This window comes from Henckelia pumila, chromosome 2 (genome assembly GCF_033568475.1).
Source record: "Henckelia pumila isolate YLH828 chromosome 2, ASM3356847v2, whole genome shotgun sequence".
Lineage (NCBI taxonomy): Eukaryota > Viridiplantae > Streptophyta > Magnoliopsida > Lamiales > Gesneriaceae > Henckelia > Henckelia pumila.
In genome coordinates, this window is record NC_133121.1 from 24072076 (window position 1) to 24094937 (window position 22862).

General features: G+C 40.0%; 2 protein-coding genes across 2 annotated transcripts; both read right to left on the bottom strand.

The window, feature by feature from the left end:
- Positions 1–317: 317 nt before the first annotated feature.
- LOC140881450 (receptor-like protein 3) lies at positions 318–2662 on the bottom strand. Its single transcript, XM_073286777.1, has one exon. The coding sequence runs from the start codon at positions 2580–2582 to the stop codon at positions 432–434; it is 2151 nt and encodes a 716-aa protein (XP_073142878.1). The 5' UTR covers positions 2583–2662; the 3' UTR covers positions 318–431.
- A 4963-nt stretch (positions 2663–7625) lies between these two features.
- LOC140877387 (uncharacterized) lies at positions 7626–8777 on the bottom strand. The gene is made up of 2 exons (XM_073280919.1): positions 8666–8777; positions 7626–8353 (listed from the first exon to the last, which is right to left on the bottom strand). The coding sequence occupies exons 1-2, from the start codon at positions 8775–8777 to the stop codon at positions 7626–7628; spliced, it is 840 nt and encodes a 279-aa protein (XP_073137020.1).
- Positions 8778–22862: the final 14085 nt, after the last annotated feature.

Sequence of the window (22862 nt, forward strand, 5' to 3'; positions counted from 1 at the left end):
TATACATACGATTATGAGACAACTAAGGAAATATTTGCAAAAAATTATGCTTTTATAGAAATGGATAAATTTATAGATTATAAAAAAGTTAAAAAAAAATCAAAAGTTGGTAGTTTTTGGAAACAAATGTGAAAATCTAAAAATCAAAGTTGGGTAGTTTTTGATAAATAAGTGATTAGAATGATTTTAACACTGACTTTTTTTTTTTTATTAGAATCACTTTTAGAGAATCATAATCATCATATGACTGACTTTTGGATTTCAATTAAATTAAACATAATCTAACACATAAATAAAGTTTAAAAAACACACAAAAATAATTTTTTAAAACCAAAATCTAGCAATCACTTGTTTTTTTTTAACTACGGAAAACACTCTCTAGGTATCAAATAAATACAAAAATCAAGGAGACAAGTCAGTGATGCAACTATCTACTTGAAAGAATCATGTAACAAGCAAGTCCAGAAAACAGCAAAAAATGCCATAAAAAATCCCACCTCAAACGGAATCTTCATGTTGTCCCACCATGAAACGCTACCCTTTGAGTCCTTGGCATCTTCAAGATCAACTCTACCTGTACCCGGGCAGCTTCTTCCTAGAATAGATCCACAGAGCTTAGGATTCCCCTCAAATGTAGCTGCTGAAAATGTATCCAACTGCCCTCCTCTTGGAATCTCTCCTTCGAGATCGTTATTCGCAACGCTAAACGTGGACAAGAAATGGAGTCCTGATAGAGATGTCGGGATTTCACCAGAAAGACGATTCCCCGACAGGTCTAACTTCTCCAGGTTAACGAGATTCGACAGCTGATCGGGGATCACGCCGTTGAAATTGTTGTTGCTTAGCTCAAGGATATGAAGAAGCTTCAACCTGCCCATCTCTGCTGGGATACTGCCACTCAAGTTGTTGTTACCAAGTTTGAGTCCCGGCGGGAGGTTGAAGAGACGATTGTATTCAAGACTGGAGAACAAGAAAGGCAGAGCCAAGTAACTCCAATCTCTGCTGGTGTTATCTGTCATCAAAGCTGGCATTCGGCAGATTTCATGCGGGATGGTTCCTGACAAAAGATTTTGAGTTAAATTGAGCACAAATAAGCTCGGCATGGTGTCTATCCAAGATGGAATTCGGCCTGAAATTTGGTTGTAGGAAAGATTCAAGACTTTGAGTTTCCTAAGTTTCGATATCCAGGATGGGATTTCGCCTTTCAGCTGGGATCCTCCGAGAGTCAGCATTTGCAAGTTTTGGAAGCCGTTTGGATGCCAAAACTCGTCATGATCAGGGATTGTTTCGGCACGGAAGCATCTTGTCAGGAGCAGAACAGCTAGATTTTCACAGTTTGATAAAGTTTTCAGAGCTCCAGCGACGTTGAACAGGTGATTGTTGGTCAGGGAGAATTGAGTTAGAAAAGATAGTGAAGCCACACAAGGCGGAATTTCGCCCACGAGCTGGTTGTAAGCTAGTCGAACTGCTGTCAGGGACCTGCATGAGCACAGGCTTTCTGGGATTTCGCCGGTCAAACTATTGTTTCCAAGATCGATCACTCGAAGTTTTTCCAGTTTGGAGAAATCAAGATTCGAAATCTCCCCGACAAAGAGATTGTTTCGCAGGAGCAGGGAGGTTAAATTGGTGCATTCTGTTAGAGAAGGGGGTAAAGAACCTCCTAGGCTGTTGGAGTGGAGTTGAAGGTGCTTCAAATCAGAAAGCAACCCGATTTTCGGCGGGATTTCACCAGTTAATTGATTGACTTGGAGCTCTAATACGTTGAGCTGGGAGAGGAAAACTATGCTGTCATTAATTGGTCCTGAGAATTGGTTATTTGACAAAGAAATTTCTTTCAAATTCTTCAAACTGTAAAGATCATACGGAATCCATCCTGATAGGAAATTAAAACCTGCCCTGAAAACTTGTAGACTGTAGCATCTGCCAATTCCGGGAAGTATACTTCCACTGAATCGATTCATGGAGAAATCCAGGACCTGGAGAAGTGGAGAACCGGTGCAAACAGATGAAGGAATGGGCCCCTTAAAACTGTTGTTGCTGACATTGAAACCGATCAAATTCGACGCGTTGTGAAAAAAAGAAAGATCAACAGACCCATTGAAACGATTGCTTGATAAATCAAGTATCTGCATCGAACGTGGGAAGCTATAGAAGTATCCGGGGGATTGCAGCAAACCGGAGAAAGCATTAAAACTCAAATCAAGAACTTGGAGATGATTCAAATCTCGAAATATTCTAAAATCAAGAGGACCACTGAAGTGATTATGGGACAGATTGAGGTGAGCAAGAAACGAAAGGTTCCCAAGAAACGGGGAAATAATCCCAGACAAGCCTCTCCCGGATAAGGATAAATGGGAGACCCTCGGCCTTGCATTTTCGGTGCAGGCGATGCCTTCCCATTGGCAGCAATCGGCGGATGACCAGTTGAGAGGGGTTGCTGGAAATGAAGAGATTTGCTGATAGAATGATACCAGGGAATCACGCTCGATAGGATCACAAGAAAGTGCTTCTTGTACATGCAGATTTAGCAGAAGTGAAGTGAATATTATAACAGCTAACAGAGAGTGAGTGAGAATTGGCATCGATGATATTGAGATCACAACTCATTCATTTATTTGCATACAATTGCCGATCGAGGGACAGATGATTTAGTTTTATTTTAAAGAGTAAAAAGTTGAAATAATGGTGAAGGGATATATAGAAGAATACTCAAGTCAATACACGAGGGTCAAAATTCAAAAAACTCAACTCTAGAAAATCGTAGTAGCTTTCACTTTGAAAGTCAGCTTCAGAAATTCAACAATTTGACTCAAGTTGGGGGGTTTAATTTTATATAATTTCTATCTTATCTAATTCTAATTCTAATTCTTTTTTTTTTGACAATAATTCTAATTCTAATTCTAATTCTAATTCTAATATATATATATATATATATATTTATATATATATATATATATATTTTTTTTTTCTATCTTATTAAAGAAGAACACTACTTAATAATCGAATTAGAATTGATTTGGTGAAGCCAAAGACGAAATATCTAAAATATCTTTCAGAAAACACAAATTTTTTTTAAATTTATTTTAAAATTCATGCGTCCATGATTTCGATATTTTTTGTGCTTTCATTTTAATTTTAATTTTAAATTTAGTAGAAATAAAAATATAACAACAAAAAAATAATTAATAAATATTCATGTTTCAGCAACACGCATTGCGCGCGTGTGTGGATGCGACTATTATTATTTTATTATTAAAGTATAAAACTTTTAATTAATTAAATTTCAATTAATTAGTGAAATTTGAGATGAAATTACGATTAAGTCCCATTTTAATTAAAAAACCAATATTATTAAACAAATTAGTCATTTTATATGGTCTTCTTTTTTCTTAGCCATTAGATTTTATCTTATTTATCAAAATGACATTCGTTATATTTGTTTGTATTTTTAAATTTTAAATTATATAGTTATCACTTTTAAATTTTTGAATATCTAATTCATCATTTGACTTCTAAAAATAACATGAAAATCAATTAACATAAAAAAAATTATGTACATACACGCATTGAGTGCAAGAAACACTAGTATGAATAAAAGCAGACTTGTCTATTAAATTCGAGCTTAAATGCATTTTCTAGTAAAGGAAAGAACTGGAATTGTATCTAAGTATATTTTTTTTTATAAATGTCTGAAAACATTTTATTTAAAGGATTGAACGAGTCAGACTTTTGGAATTGTGTTTAGGTATATTATAATAATTGTCTGAAGAAATCAATTCATTATTTAAAGGTCTGAACTGTTGGTTCCAGGTGCGGCATCTCGAGATAGAAAATATTAAAATTGAAGAATAAAATAAACACCAAGATTTACGTGAAAAATCCCAAAAATTATTAGGGTAAAAACAACGGACAAGATGAAAAGATTTCACTATAATATTTGGAGAATTACAACCTCTCTCTGTGTTTTCAAAGAGACAATCACTCTCTTAATACAGGAGAAAACTTATCTCACAAATATATATAGAAATACACTCAAAATTATTGAATGTTTCAAACTGAGAAAAAGAACTGAAGATGAGATGATTTATTCTGATGGAGGGAGCTCTAATTATAAAGCTCCTTCTGCTCGTAAACATTGAAAGAAAATTCTCAATAGAATTTTCCTTCAATATTTGCGGTACATTTGGCTTTATCACCTGCTACCTTGTCCACATCCATTATTAATCAGCCAACATACCCCATTTTGAAAAGTTAAACCGACATTTCTCTCACTTGGAGATTTGATTGAGAATCAAACACTTCTCCACACATCCTCTCAATCTTGTTATTCCTGCTGCTTACGTTTCTGCTAGGCCACATGAGGATCTACACCACTCGAACTTATCAGTATTCACTGGCGTGGTTAGAAAATCAGCTAAGTTATCCTTCGTATGGATTTTCTGCATATCCACACTTTCTTGTTCTACTACCTCTCGTACAAAGTGAAACTGGACTCCAATGTGTTTAGTCTTGGAATGAAAGACTGGATTTCTTGCAATGTGCAAGATACTTTGACTATCACAAAACAGTGAAATCTTTTCTTGTTTATGTCCAAGCTCCTCCAATAACCTTTTAATCCATATTGCCTCCTTGCAAGCTTGAGTAGCTGTCATGTATTCTGCCTCTATTGTATATAACACTACAACTGTTTGCAGTTTTGAAACTCAGCTTACTGCACCTCCTCCAACTGTAAACACATAACCAGTAGTATATTTTCTTTTATCTGGATCACCTGCGTAATCTGAATCCATGACTGCCTAAATTCGTGTGATAAAATCTACTGGCATATGCCCGGTCAAGTTATAGTAAATGGACAGAGAGTCCAAGTATCGAACCCACAGGGACTGTTATTTTGTAACTACCAGAATATGATTATTTCTACTTAATTTAGACTAATGAATAAAGGTGATTTCAGATTTTTAACTAAAATAAATAAATTTTGCAAAAAAAATTAAAATAAAATAAACACAACAAGAATTTTAGATTTAATTCAAATATGAGAAAAGCTCGATCAAGGACACACGTAGGTACCGAACAAATCATGTAACATGTAGCCGATTCAGGACTCAGATTTAATCTTAAATTATGGTGAATTTTCTAACTTGTTCAAAGGTCTATTTCTAGAACAATTAAACTTATTCAAATATTGACGGATTATTTTTCATAATTCTAATCAAATTCAATTATATTAGGAACTATGAGAATTCAGTTTACACCTAAAACCGCACGATGAAATCGAATACTATTTCTAGTCAATTTTACCTCGAGTTAATTATTAGAGTGATCGAAATCTATTTCTCCTTTGTCGACTTAGAACCGATTAACATGCAGGCAAACAATTGGTCTGATCATTTATAAGACAAATATAAATCTAATAATCAATAATATAAAATCAAATATGAAAAATCCCAAATAAACATCCAATTTTTATACATAAATTTGTCCGGCCCAATCTCGTGGCCTTGATAAAAAAGAAACTACTACTCCATAAATAAAATCATGATTCAAACAATGTTTTTAATCATGAACTAAAAATAAAAAGAAGAAAATAAGAAAGAAAAGAGAAATCTTATCTCCCAAGCCTGTAGCCGCCTCTCTTGTGTTCTGCACATTTTGGAACCCTTATTCTGATGGTAAAATACCTATTTATACGTCCCAAATATTCAAAAATATTGAGTCCTACTCGGCCAAAGAATTTTTCAAAAATAAAAATCTGTACACATTTCTCACTCGAGCGCATAAAAGTGCGCTCGAGCGAGACATATTCTGTCTTGTCAATTTCCCTGTCTGTAATTCTCGCTCGAGCACGTAAAAGTTGCGCTCGAGCGAGCTGTTTTCTCTCTTGCAGCGCTGCTCATTAGCGCAATAGCACTATTCTTAGAGCTGTTGGATAGAGCTGTTGGATAGGGATGTTGGATAGAGCTGTTGTACTGCAACTCTACTTATTTTCTCTTTAGCGCTTCAATCTCTTCTTCTTTCTTTTCTTTTCTTTTCTCTTTTCTTGCCCTCAAAACTCCTTTAATTTCCATTTTTCCTACAAATAAAACCCGAAGAATGAAATGCACATGAATGCAATAAAACACATAAAACACACAAAAAAATATGAATGCACACAAAATAGACATAAAAATATCACGAAATAATGCATACAAAATGCACTTATCAACATCCCCATACTTAAATCTTACTCACCCTCGAGCAAGACAAACAATGCAACAAACAACAAAGTAGGAACGATTCATGGCAAGTGTCAGCCTCAGAGAAGTTCTATTGTCAACTAAAAAATACGAATATTCTCAACCGTTCATAATACCCATTCGATTTAGCATGAACGTGTGTGTGTGTAATGTTATTCCAGTTACATGCAACTTAAAAAGAATTCGTTTTAAGACTGCTTAACGACCTAATAACACATTAGTGCAAGAGTCACTCGCACGCGCCCATTCCTTCCAATTACCTCTAACAAATTACACCTTCCTTGAGAATAATTACGCACCGCCGGATTTCGCACCTGAAATTTTTAACGCCCCAATAATTACCCGCAAACTTAGCTACAAATTTGATAGGATTTGGATTTCAATCCCCTCATCTATAGCCCGGATGGAGCACCAACCCCATTGAATCCGCAAACTTAATTTCAGACTAGGCGATTAGGATTTCAATCCCTAGCTCGAAACCCGGATGGAATTGTTATTAGTTTTAAAATTTATATTTCCTTAAATTTGCAACCTTATTTGGTTCGCATACTTAGCCAAGAACAAGGTAACTAGGATTTCAATTCCTTGTCAATGACCCAGATGGAGCTGAATTTTTTTTTAAAAATATTATCAATTTTAATTTTTTAAAAATTTTGGTGCGCCCAAGATCATAAGTGAATTTGTGAGAAGAAAATTAGAATTCAAAAGACACAATTAAGATCACTAAACACCTAGTGCCGTGCAATGGTCGAACAGACACAAACTTCATCAAATCTTTCGCTACAATTCACTGATCTAACATAAGTGCTTAAAAAGATTTACGGTTCAACCTACAGTTTCTCATGTCAAGTCAAGAGCAAAATAAAATAAAATTTTCACAAAATTCAAAACTTCATATCATCATTGGCTCCCATTCATTATCCTACTTAATACACATGCAAACAACAACAAAACGGACACGAACTATATTCAAACAAACTAAAACATGACAGATGCAACACAAACACAACACAAATAAAAACATATAAACTAGAGTACCCCCCATACTTATCCAAAATATTGCCCTCAATGCTTTAGAAACAATGAACAACATGCATACAAACTAAAACATGACAGATGCAAGACGAACAAAAAACACAATGGGAATAAAAGTAACACTCGCCTGGTTATAGATTCATCCGCTTTTTTCTCGGCAGTATCAGTTGGGGCGATAACAGCAGACTGGGTATAGGGGCAGACATGGCAAACTGGCATGTGAAAGAAGCAAAAATCGAATAAAAAGAAACATAAACCAAAAAGAAAATAAAGAGCAAGGGAAAGAACACTAGGTTGCCTCCTAGTCAGCGCTAAATTTATATTCTATAGCCCGACTGTACTTCTCTTCGAATTTCATGGCGGATCATTCACTGTCGCGGTTGTATGCCTAGCACTATCACAGCTCCCTCCAACTCCTTTAGCATGCCAGTTTTGTTCTTGTGGCTGTGAAATGGCATCATGGTTGTCATTCCCCTGCATAAATTCTCCCACACAATTATTAATAACATCAAGAGCAAAGCAAGATTTCCCAATTGGGTTATCTCTAACCGACTGCAGCATACTAAAAACCACTCGCTCATCATTCATTCTTAACACTAACTCCCCTTTTTCGACATCAATTAAGGCCCTACTAGTAGCAAGAAACGGACGCCCTAAAATCATAAGAACCTCAAAATCCTCATCCATATCAAGAACGACAAAATCAACAGGGAAAATTAGCTTATCCACTTTAACTAAGACATTCTCCACTACCCCTCTAGGATATTTGACAAAACTATCTGCAAGCTTAAGAGAGATGGTAGTGGGTTCAATCACCCCCATACCTAATTTCTTTGCAAGTGAATAAGGAATCAAATTGATACTTGCCCCTAAGTCACACAATGAATTATCAATAGAAAATTGACCAATATTGCACGGCATAGAGAAACTCCATGGATCTTGAAATTTTTTTGGGAGCCTATTCTGGATCACCACCGAGCACTCCTCAATAATTGTGACTTGCACCAGATCGTTCATCTTCTTTTTATTTCTCAACAAATCCTTCAAAAATCTGGCATAATTCGGCATCTGAGCTAAAGCATCTGCAAAAGGTATGTTAATATGTAGTTTCTTGAAAATTTCAAGAAACTTTTTAAACTGATGATCAAACAATAATCGCTTAGCTCTTTGAAAAAAAGGTAAATTAGACATATCAACATCAACATTAACATTAGAATCTACTTTCTTACCTTTCTTACCTGTAGTCGATGGTGGTGCGGGGTCGCGCTTTTCCTCTTTTTTCTCATCTCAATATTCGTCGATCTTCTTCTCGGGTAAGTTAGATTGTGATCTATTCACGACCATGATAGCATTCACATCCCTAGGATTTGTTTCAGTGTTTCTTTGCAGTGAACCGGGTGCTCTGGTCAAAAGTTGGGTTGCTATCTGAGCCATCTGAGTCTCCAACTTTTGCAACATAGCTTCTTGATTCTGCAGTCTTGCCTCGGTTACCGCAACATACTTCATCATTATCTCCTCAAAGCTAGACTTCTGCACCTCCAGCTTAGGTTGGTCTTTCCAGTTTTGATTGTAGGTATTGTTGTATGAGTTGTACGACTACCGTCCTTGATTTCCTGCAAAATTAGTTGCCTCAACCTCAAACAAATGTTGTTCCTCTTGAAAATTCCCCTGTACTTGATTCAATTGCGCTGCTTTCATAAGAGCCATATGATGTGTCAATGCGTCGATCTTCGCATTCAAAGCTGTCAATGCGTCGATCTCCAGAATTCCAGCCTTCTTCTCTTTTTTAATATCTGGCCACCCAATATTGCTTTCTTCCATATTGCAAATTATTTCCCAAGCATCTGCCGGCGTCTTCCTTAATAGACTTCCACTGGCTGCAACATCCAATATAGAACGAACTGATGGATCAGCTCCATTATAGAATGTCTGTGTCTGCTGGCTCTGAGTGAGATTATGCTGAGGACACATCCTCAACATCTTCTTGAATCTGGTCCATGCTGCATGGAAGGACTCTCCCTCCTTCTGCTTGAAAGAAATAATGTCTGAAAATAACTTCGCCATCTTCGTAGGAGGAAAGTACTTGTTCAAAAAAGTTTGAACAAGCTCAGTCCAGGTAATGATAGAACCGTTAGGCAGATCATCTAGCCACTCAAGTGCATCCCCCTGTAGAGAAAACGGGAATAACCGCAGTCTCACTACATCAGAGGTTACCCCATTGAACTTAAACTTGTCGCAGATCGACAAGAATCGCTCCAGATGAGCGTAAGGATCCTCCTGAGAAGTGCCCCCAAACCATGCTTGAAGCTGGATCATCTGAATGATAGAAGGCTTCAACTCTAAACTGTTCGCCTCAACAGCATGACGAACTATGCTAGATCCATATCCTTCAACAGGTGGGCGAATTAGATCCAGAACTGTACGATTGTCCGCCATCTCTTTTTCTAACTATTCCTCTGACTCTGATTCAAGCTCTAGATTAAGATTCCTTTTTGCCTTCCGAATTCTGCTCAGTGTGCGTTCAATCTCCAAGTCAAGTGGTAAGAGATCTTTGGTGCGTCGATTGCTATGCATGCACAAGAAGAAAGTACCTGAAAATCAAAGATAAATCAAAAGTTCAGAATTTAAAATAAATAAATAAATACTAAAAATAAAAGTATAGTCTCAAGTAAAATAAAAATTCTGATTTCAATAAACAGTCCTCGTTAACAGCGCCAAAAACTTGACCGCCTAAATCGGTGTGATAAAATCTACTGACAAGCGCACCAGGTCAAGTTATAGTAAGTGGACAGAGAATCCAAGTATCGAACCCACAGGGACTGTTATTTTGTAACTACCAGAATATGATTATTTCTACTTAATCTAGACTAGTGAATAAAAGTTATTTCAGATTTTTACCTAAAAAATAAATTTTGCAAACAAAATTAAAATAAAATAAACACAGCAAAAATTTTATATTGAATTCAAATATGAGAAAAACTCGATCAAGGACACACGTAGGTACCGAACAAATCATGTAACATGTAGCCGATTCAGGACTCAGATTTAATCTTAAATTACGGTGAATTCTCCTAACTTGTTCAAATGTCTATTTCTAGAACAATTAAACCTATTCAAATATTGACAGACTAATTTTCATAATTCTAATCAAATTCAAATGCATTAAGTACTATGAGAATTCAGTTTGCACCTAAAACCGCACGATGAAATTGAATACTATTTCTAGTCAATTTTACCTCGTGTTAATTATTAGAGTGATCGAAATGAATTTCTCATCTGTCGACTTAGAACCGATAACATGCAAGCAAACAATTGGCCAGATCATTCACAAGACAAATATAAATCTAATAATCAATAATATAAAATCAAATACGAAAAATCCCAAATAAACATCCAAGTTTTCTACATAAATTTGATTGAAAAGAAACTACTACTCCATAAATAAAATCATGATTTAAACAATTTTTTTAATCATGAACTAAAAATAAAAATAAGAAAAAAAGAAAGAAAAGAGAAATTTTCTCTCCCAAGCCTGTAGCCACCTCTCTTGTGTTCTGCACGTTCTGGAACCCTTATTATGATGGTAAAATACCTATTTATGCGTCCCAAATATTCAAAAGATTGATTCCTACTCTGCCAAATAATTTTCCAAAAATAAAACTCCGTACGCATTTCTCGCTCGAGCGCATAAAAGTGTGCTCGAGCGATACATCTTCTTTCTCATCAATTTCCCTGTCCGTAATTCTCGCTCGAGAGCGTAAAAGTTGCGATCGAGCGAGATGTTTTCTGTAGTAACCCAGATACCATTTTAAGATAATAATATGTTAAACATAATTAAGGGTTGGTATTTAACCAATTTCGGAGTGTTATTGGACTTCAGAAGTAAAATTTGGGCTTTTTCATTTTGGGCCAGATAGTAAGTTCCGATCCCGGATAGTAAGCTCCGATCCCGGATAGTAAGCTCCGATCCCGGATAGTAAGCTCCGATCGGAACGGAAGCTCCGATCCTGGAACGAAAGTTCCGATCCCCAGCTGTCAAAAATGATCGATGACTCAGTCGCGAGTTTTGACAAGTGTCGGTCATAGAGCAGATCGGAAGCTCCGATCGTAGATCGGAAGTTCCGATCCTGGCGTGGCAGACATGCACGCAATGAGCTGGATCGGAAGCTCCGATCCCGAAATCGGAAGTTCCGATCCTAGCCGAGAAATTTGGCTATAAATAGGGCCGTTCAGAGTTCATTTCTGAATTACGAATTCCCGAGTTTCCTTCTTCAGTTATATAGTGTGAGTTATACACTTGAGGGCCCTATCGGTTATAATAGAGGTTCTGGAATAACCAAGGTGTGGTTATAGTCATCCGGGACTAGCGACTTCAAAGGGCTATCGACGGACGAAGGTATGGTCCGGGAATCTATTTAAGTTTTGGGAGTACTTATTAGCTTAGTTAAGGCTTATAGAATTTATGTAGTGATACGGTGAACTTTTGAATATAGGCTTGGAACCTAGGATCTACTTTACTTGAACTAGCCTAGAGGTACGTACACATTGACTGAGATTGCCAGCGAGTATACATGTTTATATGTTGCATTTATTTGGCATTATTATATGGCATGATGTATGATTTACCGTTTTCTATACTCATATGTCATGTGCATATACACGTTGAGCCTATTCTTTGTTATACCTGATTATAGAGCCGCTCAGCTCTATACTTGATAGTCTGTCACTGAGGGTACCGCGACGGTGGAGGCATTTATGTCTGTCTACTCTGGTGTACTAGACGAGTGTGGTTGCACCCAGAGGTTGATCCGTGCGGTGGCAGCACTCATATGGCGCCGGTTCTGAGCATGTTTTTTCAGATGATTTTTTACCAGTCATCATGCAGCATGCATTATATACATATGTTTACTCATGTCTATGTACTGGGCGTAGCGCTCACGTCCTAGTTGTTATCTTGGACACCCTATTCCATGGGGCAGGTCGCAGGATGGACGGAGCTGGTAGTTCAAGGCAGGACTAGGGAGCAGGAGCCTTGAGGATTTTATTATACAGCAGGATTCGATATAGCTGTATAATGTTTGCTGTTTAAGATTTCAATTTGGTTGTATCACTACAGATTTAAGTCTGGATTATATTACTAAGCTGATATGTAAATTATGAATTATGTTTCCGCACGTTTTTACTCTGTTAAGCATTTTGCTGTATTAAGTTTAATGCATGCTATTAGTTGCTAGTTAGTAGGTGATTCCATGCAGGGTCACTACATTTTTGGTATCAGAGCATGCATAGATTTTGGGATTAGTACTTGGGATTTAGTTTAGTCTTGAGTAATTCTTGCGCATTTGGGGTTTTAATGTGCAATTATTTTTAGGATATGGCTGATGAGAGTCACGGTAGTGTTGGCCAGGGAGGTGGTCATCATCATCGTCATCACCGCCATCATGATGATCAACATCGTCATCATGAGGGTAGACGTCGCTACTCTATCAATAAGTTCATGCAAGTAGGACCGAAACCCTTGGTGGGAGGCGAGAATCCTGAACAGGCGAGGAGTTGGATGTCTAAACTCGAGAGTACTTTTCGTGCTTTCGATTGTACTGAGGATCAGAAATTGGAAGTTCTAGAATTCGTTCTAGAGGATAGAGCACGTTTTTGGTGGGATGCCAAAGCTGCTCAGGCACGTACTGAGAGAGGACAGGTGACTTGGGGGGATTTCTGTCGGGAGTTCCAGAAATTGTATTTTCCTCCGGCTGTTCGCCAAGCACGATCTATGGAGTTGCTTACTCTGAGGCAAGGATCAATGACTATTGATCAATATCAGCAACGATTTCTTGATCTGCTACCTTTCAGTCCTCATATTAATGAGAGTGATGCATCGAAGTACGATATCTTTTTACAAGGTTTGAACCAAGATATCTACTCTCAGGTTGTCGTCTGTGATGACCCGGTATCTTTTGAGACTTTGGTGAACCGTTGTAGTCTTGTGGAGACTAGCAACAGGCGTGCACAATTGATGATGCCAGCACAGCCTAGTGGATCTTTTGAGCCTCGAGCTCAATCTGTTGTGCAATCCGGACCTACGTCTTCTTCTACTCCTAATACTTCATCTGGATCTCGTGGTTCACGAGGTATGTTCCGTTTTGGGAAGAAGAAGAAGAAGGAGGAGTTTTGTAGCCATTGTGAAGGGAAGCATCCTGCAGCTTCATGTCGGAGAGCTACTGGTGCTTGTTATATTTGTGGTCAGCAGGGACATTTGCGGAGAGATTGTCCTCAACGCATGGGTTCTGCTAGTGGATTGGGATCACAGGTTGGATCTCAGGCTTCTATTGTTCCACGTCAGCAGCCAGCACCACAGAGTTCTTCTGGTTATCGTCCCTAGACTCAAGGGCAGGTGTTTGCTCTGTCTCAGGAGCAGGCTACTGAGGGAAGTGATCGCATGTTGGCAGGTAACTTCTTGTTATGTGGTATTCCTGCACTTGTATTAATTGATACTGGAGCATCGCATTCCTTTATTTCTAGTCGCTTCGTTAAGAGACATAGATTACCTTATGTATCATTAGATATGGATTTAGTTGTATCTACTCCGTTGGAGCAAGAGATAGTAACTAAGCATCTAGTGATGGGTTGCCTTCTGGAGTTTGAGGGTAATGTGTTATCGGCTAATTTGATGATATTAGCGATGACAGATTTTGACTGTAGCTTGGGAATAGATATGCTGACTTTGTATCACGCTACTGTGGATTGTTATCAGCGTCTGGTACAGTTTCATCCCGTTGAGGGTGATAGTTGGTACTTTTATGGTGAGGGTGCGCGACCTCCGATGCCACTTGTTTCGGCTCTGAAGGCATGTCATGTCTTGGAGTCAGGTGGGGAGGGCTACCTCATCTATGCAGTTGATATGTCCATGAGTAGTACGGGTATTGATCAGCTACCGGTTGTCAGCGAGTTTCCTGACGTATTCCCTGATGAGATTCCTGGTTTTCCTCCGGTTCGAGAGGTTGAATTTGGTATTGATCTAGTACCAGGAACTACGCCTATATCCCGAGCACCTTATCGTCTGGCACCTTCAGAGATGAGGGAATTGAAACAGCAGTTACGGGATCTGCTTGATAAGGGATATATTCGTCCGAGTGTTTCTCCATGGGGAGCACCTGTTTTGTTTGTCAAGAAAAAATATGGATCGATGCGATTATGTATTGATTACAGGCAGTTGAATCGTGTCACCATCAAGAATAAGTATCCTTTGCCGCGGATTGATGATCTGTTCGATCAACTACAGGGTACTTCTGTTTATTCGAAGATAGATCTAAGATCTGGATACCATCAGATGCGGGTACGAGACTCAGATATATCTACAACTGCTTTCAGGACCAGATACGGGCATTATGAGTTTCTGGTAATGCCATTCGGTTTGACGAATGCACCGGCAGTCTTTATGAATCTGATGAATCAGGTATTTCGAGATTATCTGGATAGATTTTTCATCGTCTTCATAGATGATATTCTTGTCTATTCTCATGACAAGGATGAGCATGCACAACATTTAAGGATTGTTCTACAGACATTACGAGATAAGCAGCTATATGCGAAATTGAGCAAGTGTGAATTCTGGCTTGATCGGGTAGTATTTCTCGGTCATGTGATTTCTAATGAAGGGATATCTGTTGATCCTAGTAAGATAGAGGCAGTGCTGAACTGGTCTCGTCCGACGACGGTTGCTGAGATTCGTAGTTTCTTGGGTCTAGCTGGATATTACCGTCGGTTCATCGAGAATTTTGCACAGTTGGCAAGGCCTTTGACTCAGCTTACACGGAAAGATGTTGCCTTCATTTGGTCCTCGGATTGTGAGGAGTCATTTCACGAGCTGCGTAGACGTCTTACTACTGCACCTGTGTTAGCTCTACCTTCTGGATCAGGAGGTTATGTTGTCTATACTGATGCCTCTGGTCAGGGGTTGGGATGTGTGTTGACACAGCATGGACATGTTATTGCCTATGCTTCTCGACAGTTGAAGACGCATGAGAATAACTATCCAGTGCATGATCTCAAGTTAGCCGCCATTGTATTTGCGCTCAAGATTTGGAGACATTATCTTTATGGCGAGAAATTTGAGATATTTACGGATCACAAGAGTTTGAAGTATTTATTCACTCAGGCAGAGTTGAATATGCGACAAAGACGCTGGATGGATCTCCTGAAGGATTATGATTATGAAATCAAATATCATCCAGGTTTTGCTAATCTTACTGCTGATGCCTTGAGTCGGCAGGTGAGACTGTCTGCACTTCAGACTAATGAAATATCTCATATGATTCAAGAGTGCTGTTCATTGAGTTTTACGCTCAAGCACAAGAAAGGGAGGAATGGGGTTTGTTTGTATACTATTCTATCTGAGCCAGCATTGTATTCTCGAATCAGAGATGCTCAGATATCTGATGTTAAGACTCAGCGATTGGCACGTCTAGCCAATGGAGTTAATACATCTGGATTCCATTTTCAGACAGATGGTTTATTGTGCCTATCCAATAGAGTGGTTGTACCTAATGTTGCGGAGCTCAGGAATGATATTCTATCTCAAGCTCACAGGAGTCGATTATTCATCCTGGAAGTATGAAAATGTATAAGGACTTGCGAGCTAGATTCTGGTGGAAGGGGATGAAGCGAAGTGTGTATCAATTTGTTTCGAGATGTTTGGTTTGTCAACAGGTCAAGGCTGAACATCGACGACCAGGTGGATTACTGCAGAATCTTGAGATTCCCGAATGGAAGTGGGAGCACGTGACTATGGATTTTGTTACCCACTTGCCTATGACTTCACGTCAGTGTGATGCTATCTGGGTTGTCGTTGACCGTTTGACAAAATCAGCACATTTCATTCCTTATAACCGGGAGTATTCTTATGATCGCATGGCACGCTTATATATCCAGGAGATTGTGCGATTACATGGGATTCCAGTGAGTATTGTCAGTGATAGAGATCCGCGATTTACTTCACGTTTTTGGGGTAGTTTTCAGCAGGCGTTGGGTACCACTCTGAGTTTGAGCACTGCGTATCATCCGGAGACTGACGGGCAGTCAGAGTGCACTATTCGTACGCTGGAGGATATGCTACGTTCTTCTGTCATGGATTTTGGCTTATCTTGGCAGGATCAGTGTGAGACCTCGATTCTAAACCACTAATCTCGGATTAAACAACAAGTAAGCGAACAAGAATCTAAGACTAAAACAATTCAAAAGTTTTTTTTTTTTTTTTTTTTAAAAGGCCCGCGCCCGCGCGAGGTACCAAGCTCGCGCGCGCGCGGGCAAACGATCCCGAGACCAACCAAAGGCTCGCGCCCGCGCGAGGCACCAAGCTCGCGCGCGCGGGCAAACCATTCAGAGGCCCAACGGAGGCCTCGCGCGCGCGCGAGGAACGCCTCGCCCGCGCGCGGAAGGCCTGGGCAGAAAAATGCTCAGGCTGCGGGAAAAAAAAGGATTCCGCGCTTGGTCCGACATGCCTTCAAATACAATTACAATAACAGGGTGTAGGGAAACATGCCATAACAAGTCATGCTTTCAGAAGGCCTAAAAACAACCAGAAGTCTTAATCGATACAACAACAACATACTTCGATTTTTGATTACAATCCGAATACAAACTAATTCGAATAACAAAACATATCAAGTTCGAGTTCTAACATGCTTCAATCTTAAACTAGATAAACATGCTAATTCGACTTCTAAACCGAGTCTCACTTCTACTACTTGCCCTCGAAGCTAACCATGCCTCTTCTGACTTGTTCCTGCCCCACCTGTTGCCAAGTACACATACAAAACAAAGCAACAGCCGGATAACCGGTGAGAATGATAATCCCAGTAAAAGCAACATATCAAGTAATGAATATGCAACATGCTATCAAACCACATATTCAAGTCGAAGTTAATGATATGCATGTCTTTAAAACCAGGATATCGATTCTGATAAACACGGGAGTATTGCTCTGCTTTTGGGATCCCGAGGATGAGATCACGTAACGACTCACCGACTCTCCCAATCGAGGTGGTGCCACGTATCCCACTCCTCTAGACTTCGAGCAACCATAATGAGTATGCTAGCACTAGGCGAAATACTACGACCTAGGCCACTCAATCATAGTTCCCAAACGTCTAACTAAAAGGGCGGTTCTGCCCGCTGAAATCAAAGTAGGCTCAAGATGAATGCATAACAGAAACATAAACATAAGCCACACAACAAAACTCAATCAATCAACAATTACAAGTTCCACGTGCTAGAACAAGTATCAATGCAATATGTGATTTAAAAAGGGAAACTCGAGAACCAACAGTCCCGAGTATGCTATCCCGCTACGATGACTACTTTTACCTTTCAATGCAATAGTTCCAACTCCAGGAAAGTTACAACAAAAGATTGTATCAACAACTATACAATCTAAACAACAACTAAGGATCAAGGTAAATCTCATTACCGATCTTCGTCCAACTCTGAAACGATCAATCAGCTGCTAACTCAGGGCTTGACAACTCCAAACGAATCTGTTCAGATACAAGAGATGATCAACAACCACGATCACTCACACACCAAGACTTCAATCAATACAAAAACGATTCGAAAACCCAAAACTCAAACCGACGGCATAACGGCTATAAACTGAACAAACCGGCAACGCAGATAGCAGTTCAATACTGATAACAACTCAATTCAATGCCCAAAACAACAATAACAAAGCAAACCCATCAATCTCAAAATCCACATTTTCGAAAATGGCTTCCAAAAATCATAACAAATCCGGACGTCGCTCTAATTCAAAACCGACAGATAATAAACGATCAGAACTCTGTAGAGAACAACATACTCGAATCTCAAATGATTCTAACAACATCCAAAAACTAGAATGTATCCGATCGTAGAAAAACTTACGATATAACGGAGCTCTCGCTGCAGTGATCGATAATCTGCCTTCAGAAATAAATTCCAACGGCCGGATCGAGCTCGGACTGAAATCAGAAAGCTTGAAAGCTCAAAGAATCGGCTTCAATGGATGCTCACGGTTGGGAGGAGGAAGATGAGGCTTCCAAAATAAATATCTAAGTGTAGATAATATATAAAATCAACTATTTGCGTTTTAGTCCCTGAAATTTCCAAAATTTGCAAAAAGGACCCTGATCAAAATCAAACCGGCTCGAGAACTCTGTAATCTCTGATTAACTCAAATAAACTCATTTAAGATAAAAACGGGGCGTTACAATTCTCCCCCACTAAGAAGAGATTTCTTCCTCGAAATCAACGAGAACCACAACTCATAAGATAGAATAAAGAACTAAAGACAGTAAGAAGAACTCACGTCATTCGAACAACTCTGGAAAACGTTGTCTCATGTCAGATTCTGTCTCCCAAGTCGCTTCCTCGACTCCGTGACGGCTCCACTGCACTTTCACCAATGGAATCAACTTGGTCCTGAGTTGCTTTTCTTTCCGATCAAGGATCTGAATCGGTAGCTCAAAATAGCTCAGGGTCTCGTCTAACTCGGCTTCGTCAGGCTGAAGGATATGAGAAATATCTGGTTGGTACTTTCGCAGCATAGAGACGTGAAAAACGTCGTGAATACCAGATAAAGACGGAGGAAGTGCAAGTCTGTAGGCAAGATCACCTATCTTCTCGAGAATCTCGTACGGACCGATGAATCTCGGAGATAAATTTCCTCTCTTATCGAATCTGACGGTGCCTCTGAACGGAGAAATCTTAAGGAATACACGGTCTCCCTGCTCAAAACTCAGAGGTCGACGTCTGACATTCGCATACTTCTCCTGTCTATCTTGAGCTGACTTCATTCTGGTCTGAATGATCTTAACCTGCTCTGCCATATCTCTAAGCATCTCCGGTCCCAAATCTGGTGACTCGGACAATTCGTCCCAAAACAACGGTGATCGGCACTTTCTACCAAACAAAGCCTCAAAAGGCGCCATACCGATACTCGCTTGGAAGCTGTTGTTGTAAGAAAACTCGACAAGAGGCAAAGAATCCTGCCAACTAGTGCCAAAATCTAGCACTACCGCTCGCAGCATATCCTCCAACGTCTGGATAGTCCGCTCTGACTGTCCATCTGTCTGAGGATGATAAGCTGTACTCAGATGCAATCGAGTACCAAGTGCCCCCTGAAGACTGTGCCAGAAGTGAGAAGTGAATCTAGGATCTCTGTCTGAAACGATCGACTTCGGCACACCATGCAATCTCACAACATTGCTAACATACAACTCAGCCATCTGATCATGACGATACGTCATCCTGTACGGAATAAAACATGCAGACTTCGTCAATCGATCGATCACTACCCAAATAGCATCGCATCCTCGAACGGATCGTGGTAGCTTCGTGACAAAATCCATAGAAATGTGATCCCATTTCCATTCAGGAACAGATAGGCTGTGCAACAGACCTCCTGGTCGCTTCCGCTCTGCTTTCACTTGCTGACAGTTCAAACACCGGATACAAATCTCGCAACATCGTCCTTCATTCTCTTCCACCAGAACTGACTCTTCAGATCGTTGTACATCTTACGACCTCCAGGATGAACGCTAAACCGACTGCAATGAGCCTCTCGGAGAATACGCTGTTTCAACTCCGAAATATCAGGCACAACAATACGGTTATCCACAAACAAAACGTCATCTCTAACCTGGAATTCTGACTGATGCCCAGTTCTGACTTTCTCTACTGAAACCTGAATGCTCGGCTCAGACTTCTGTGCTTCTCTGATTGCAACAAACAACTCCGGCTCGGCTTGAATAGCACACACTCTGATAGTCTCCCTATCTGTTTCAAACTCTAAACCAGAAGTGCAACAATCATCGACCAACTGAGAAACACCGATAGTTGAAAGAGATAAAGAACAAAGCTTTCGGCTCAAGGCATCTGCAACTGCATTTGACTTCCCTGGATAATACTTGATCTCACAGTCGAAATCCTTCAACAGATCTAACCATCTTCTCTGTCTCATATTCAGCTCTGCCTGTGAAAACAAATACTTAAGACTCTTATGATCAGAAAAAATCTCGAAAGACTCACCATAAAGATAGTGACGCCAGATCTTCAAAGAAAATACAATTGCTGCAAGTTCAAGATCATGAACCGGATAACGAGTCTCATGCGGTTTCAGCTGCCTCGATGCATACGCTATCACATGCTTGTGCTGCATAAGAACACAACCCAAACCTCGGTTAGAAGCATCGCAATACACTGTGAAACCTCCAGTACCCTTCGGAATAGAAAGAATTGGAGCACTGGTCAGTCTCCTCTTCAGATCAACAAAGCTAGCCTCACAATCTGAAGTCCAGACAAAAGGCGCATTCTTCTGAGTCAGCTGGGTAATAGGCTTGGCAATAGACGAGAAACCCTCGATGAAACGACGGTAATAACCAGCTAAACCCATGAAGCTTCGGATCTCAGGTACTGATGTCGGTCTAGGCCAATTCATAACCGCTTCGATTTTGCTGGGATCGACAGAAATCCCATCTTCAGAAATAATATGACCGAGAAAGACAACTCGATCTAACCAGAATTCGCATTTCGATAGCTTGGAAAACAACTGCTCAACTCGTAAAATCTGCAAGACGATTCTCAAGTGCTCTGCATGGTCAGTACGGTTCTTCGAGTAGATAAGAATATCATCGATGAAAATAATGACGAACTCATCTAAATAACGCTGAAAGATACGGTTCATCAAACCCATAAAAACAGCTGGAGCGTTAGTCAAACCGAACGGCATGACTATAAACTCAAAGTGACCATACCTCGTTCTGAATGCGGTCTTAGGAACATCTTCCTCTCGCACTCTCAGCTGATGGTAGCCTGACCTCAGATCAATCTTAGAGTAGACAGAAGAACCCTGCAGTTGATCGAACAAGTCATCTATTCGGGGTAAAGGATACCTGTTCTTAACTGTAGCCTGATTCAATTGACGGTAGTCGATACAAAGCCGCATAGAACCATCCTTCTTCCGAACGAATAGAACAGGAGCACCCCAAGGCGATACACTAGGTCTGATGTATCCCTTGGCAATCAAATCCTCAAGCTGCTCCTTCAACTCTCTCAATTCAACAAGTGCCATACGATAAGGAGCTTTTGAAATAGGTTGAGTACCTGGCACTAAGTCAATGCTGAATTCAACCTCTCGAATGGGTGGCAATCCAGGAACATCTTCCGGAAACACATCAGCAAAATCTCTAACCACTGGTAAGTCAACCAAAGCTGGGCTAGATTTCAGTACATCAACCGAATAAACCAAAAATCCTTCTGCACCTCTCTGTAACAAACGAGTCATAGATAACACTGAAATCAAAGGAATTCTAGATCGAGAACCCTTACCAAAGAATTTCCACTCGTTTGCGATTTCAGGTCTGAACCTGACAACTTTCAGAAAACAATCAACTGTTGCCCTGTACTTGGTCAAAGCATCTATACCGACAATACAATCAAAATCTGACAACCCAAGCACAATACAGTCGAATTCTAACAAATTCCCCTCGAAACAAAATTCACAGTTCCTGACTAGTCGGACAGAAACAATTCCTCCACCCAAAGGTGAAGTAACAGCTACTACTGTAGGCAACAATTCAGTTGGCAAAGCATGCAATAACACATATTTCTCAGAGATAAAGGAATGGGAAGCACCTGTATCTATCAAGACATGAGCAGAATGACCGAAAATCGAACAGTTACCTGCTATGACATCGTCAGGTGCTGCCTGAGCCTGATCCTCTGTCAATGCAAAGACTCGTGCTTGCTGTCTCGGAGGCTGATTTGCACTAGAGCTACCTCCTTGTCTGTTCTGCTGTTGCTGGGGTTGGAAAGAGTGTACTGCAGACGACTGCCTCTCCGGCTGAGCTGCAGGTCTAGACGAACTCCCACTCTGAGCTCTATCTCTATTACGTTGAGGGCACACTTTAGAGAAGTGCCCCGGTTGCTGACATGTGTTACAATTTCCGAAGACTCCCACACACTGATCCGGTGAGTGTCTTCCTCCACACTTGCTGCAGTACAAGGATGATGACCCAGAAGTCGGTCCTGAACCGAATTGCTTCGAACCACTGGAACTGGACGAACTATTCCCCTGTCTCTTGAACTGTTTACCTCTTGCCTTGTACTGATCCTTTCTGTTTCCCCCACTGTTTCCACCTTCATACCTCTGCTGCTGGTTCTGATGTTGAGGTGGCTGATTCTGGTACTGAGATGGTTGGTTCTGATACTGCCTCTGCTGCTGAGGTGCCCCCTGATTACCTCTTTGCCTCCACAAGCCTGCTTCTGCTCCCTTTGCGTAATTCATGGCATCCGCAAAGTTGCTAGGCCTTTTGGTGTTAACCAACGTGAAGACATCGGGGTTCAACCCGTTGATGAACTGATCTGCCTTAGCTTCTTCATCTCCGGCAATTAGCGGTGCAAAACGCAACAGACTATCGAACTTAGCCACGTACTCTTCAATGTTCAGATTCCCTTGCCTCAGATTTGCAAACTCTGCTCCCTTATCCTTACGATACGAGATAGGGAAAAACCGCTTATAAAACTCAGATTTAAAAAGAGTCCAAGTAACCTCTGTAC

Excerpts from the sequence above, each read along its gene's own strand:
- LOC140881450 (XM_073286777.1), bottom strand. The coding sequence starts at position 2,582 with ATGCCAATTCTCACTCACTCTCTGTTAGCTGTTATAATATTCACTTCA.
- LOC140877387 (XM_073280919.1), bottom strand. The coding sequence starts at position 8,777 with ATGAAGTATGTTGCGGTAACCGAGGCAAGACTGCAGAATCAAGAAGCT. Across the intron at positions 8,354-8,665 it reads ACTTTTGACCAGAGCACCCG|ATGCTTTAGCTCAGATGCCG; the intron begins GTTCACTGCAAA and ends TACCTTTTGCAG.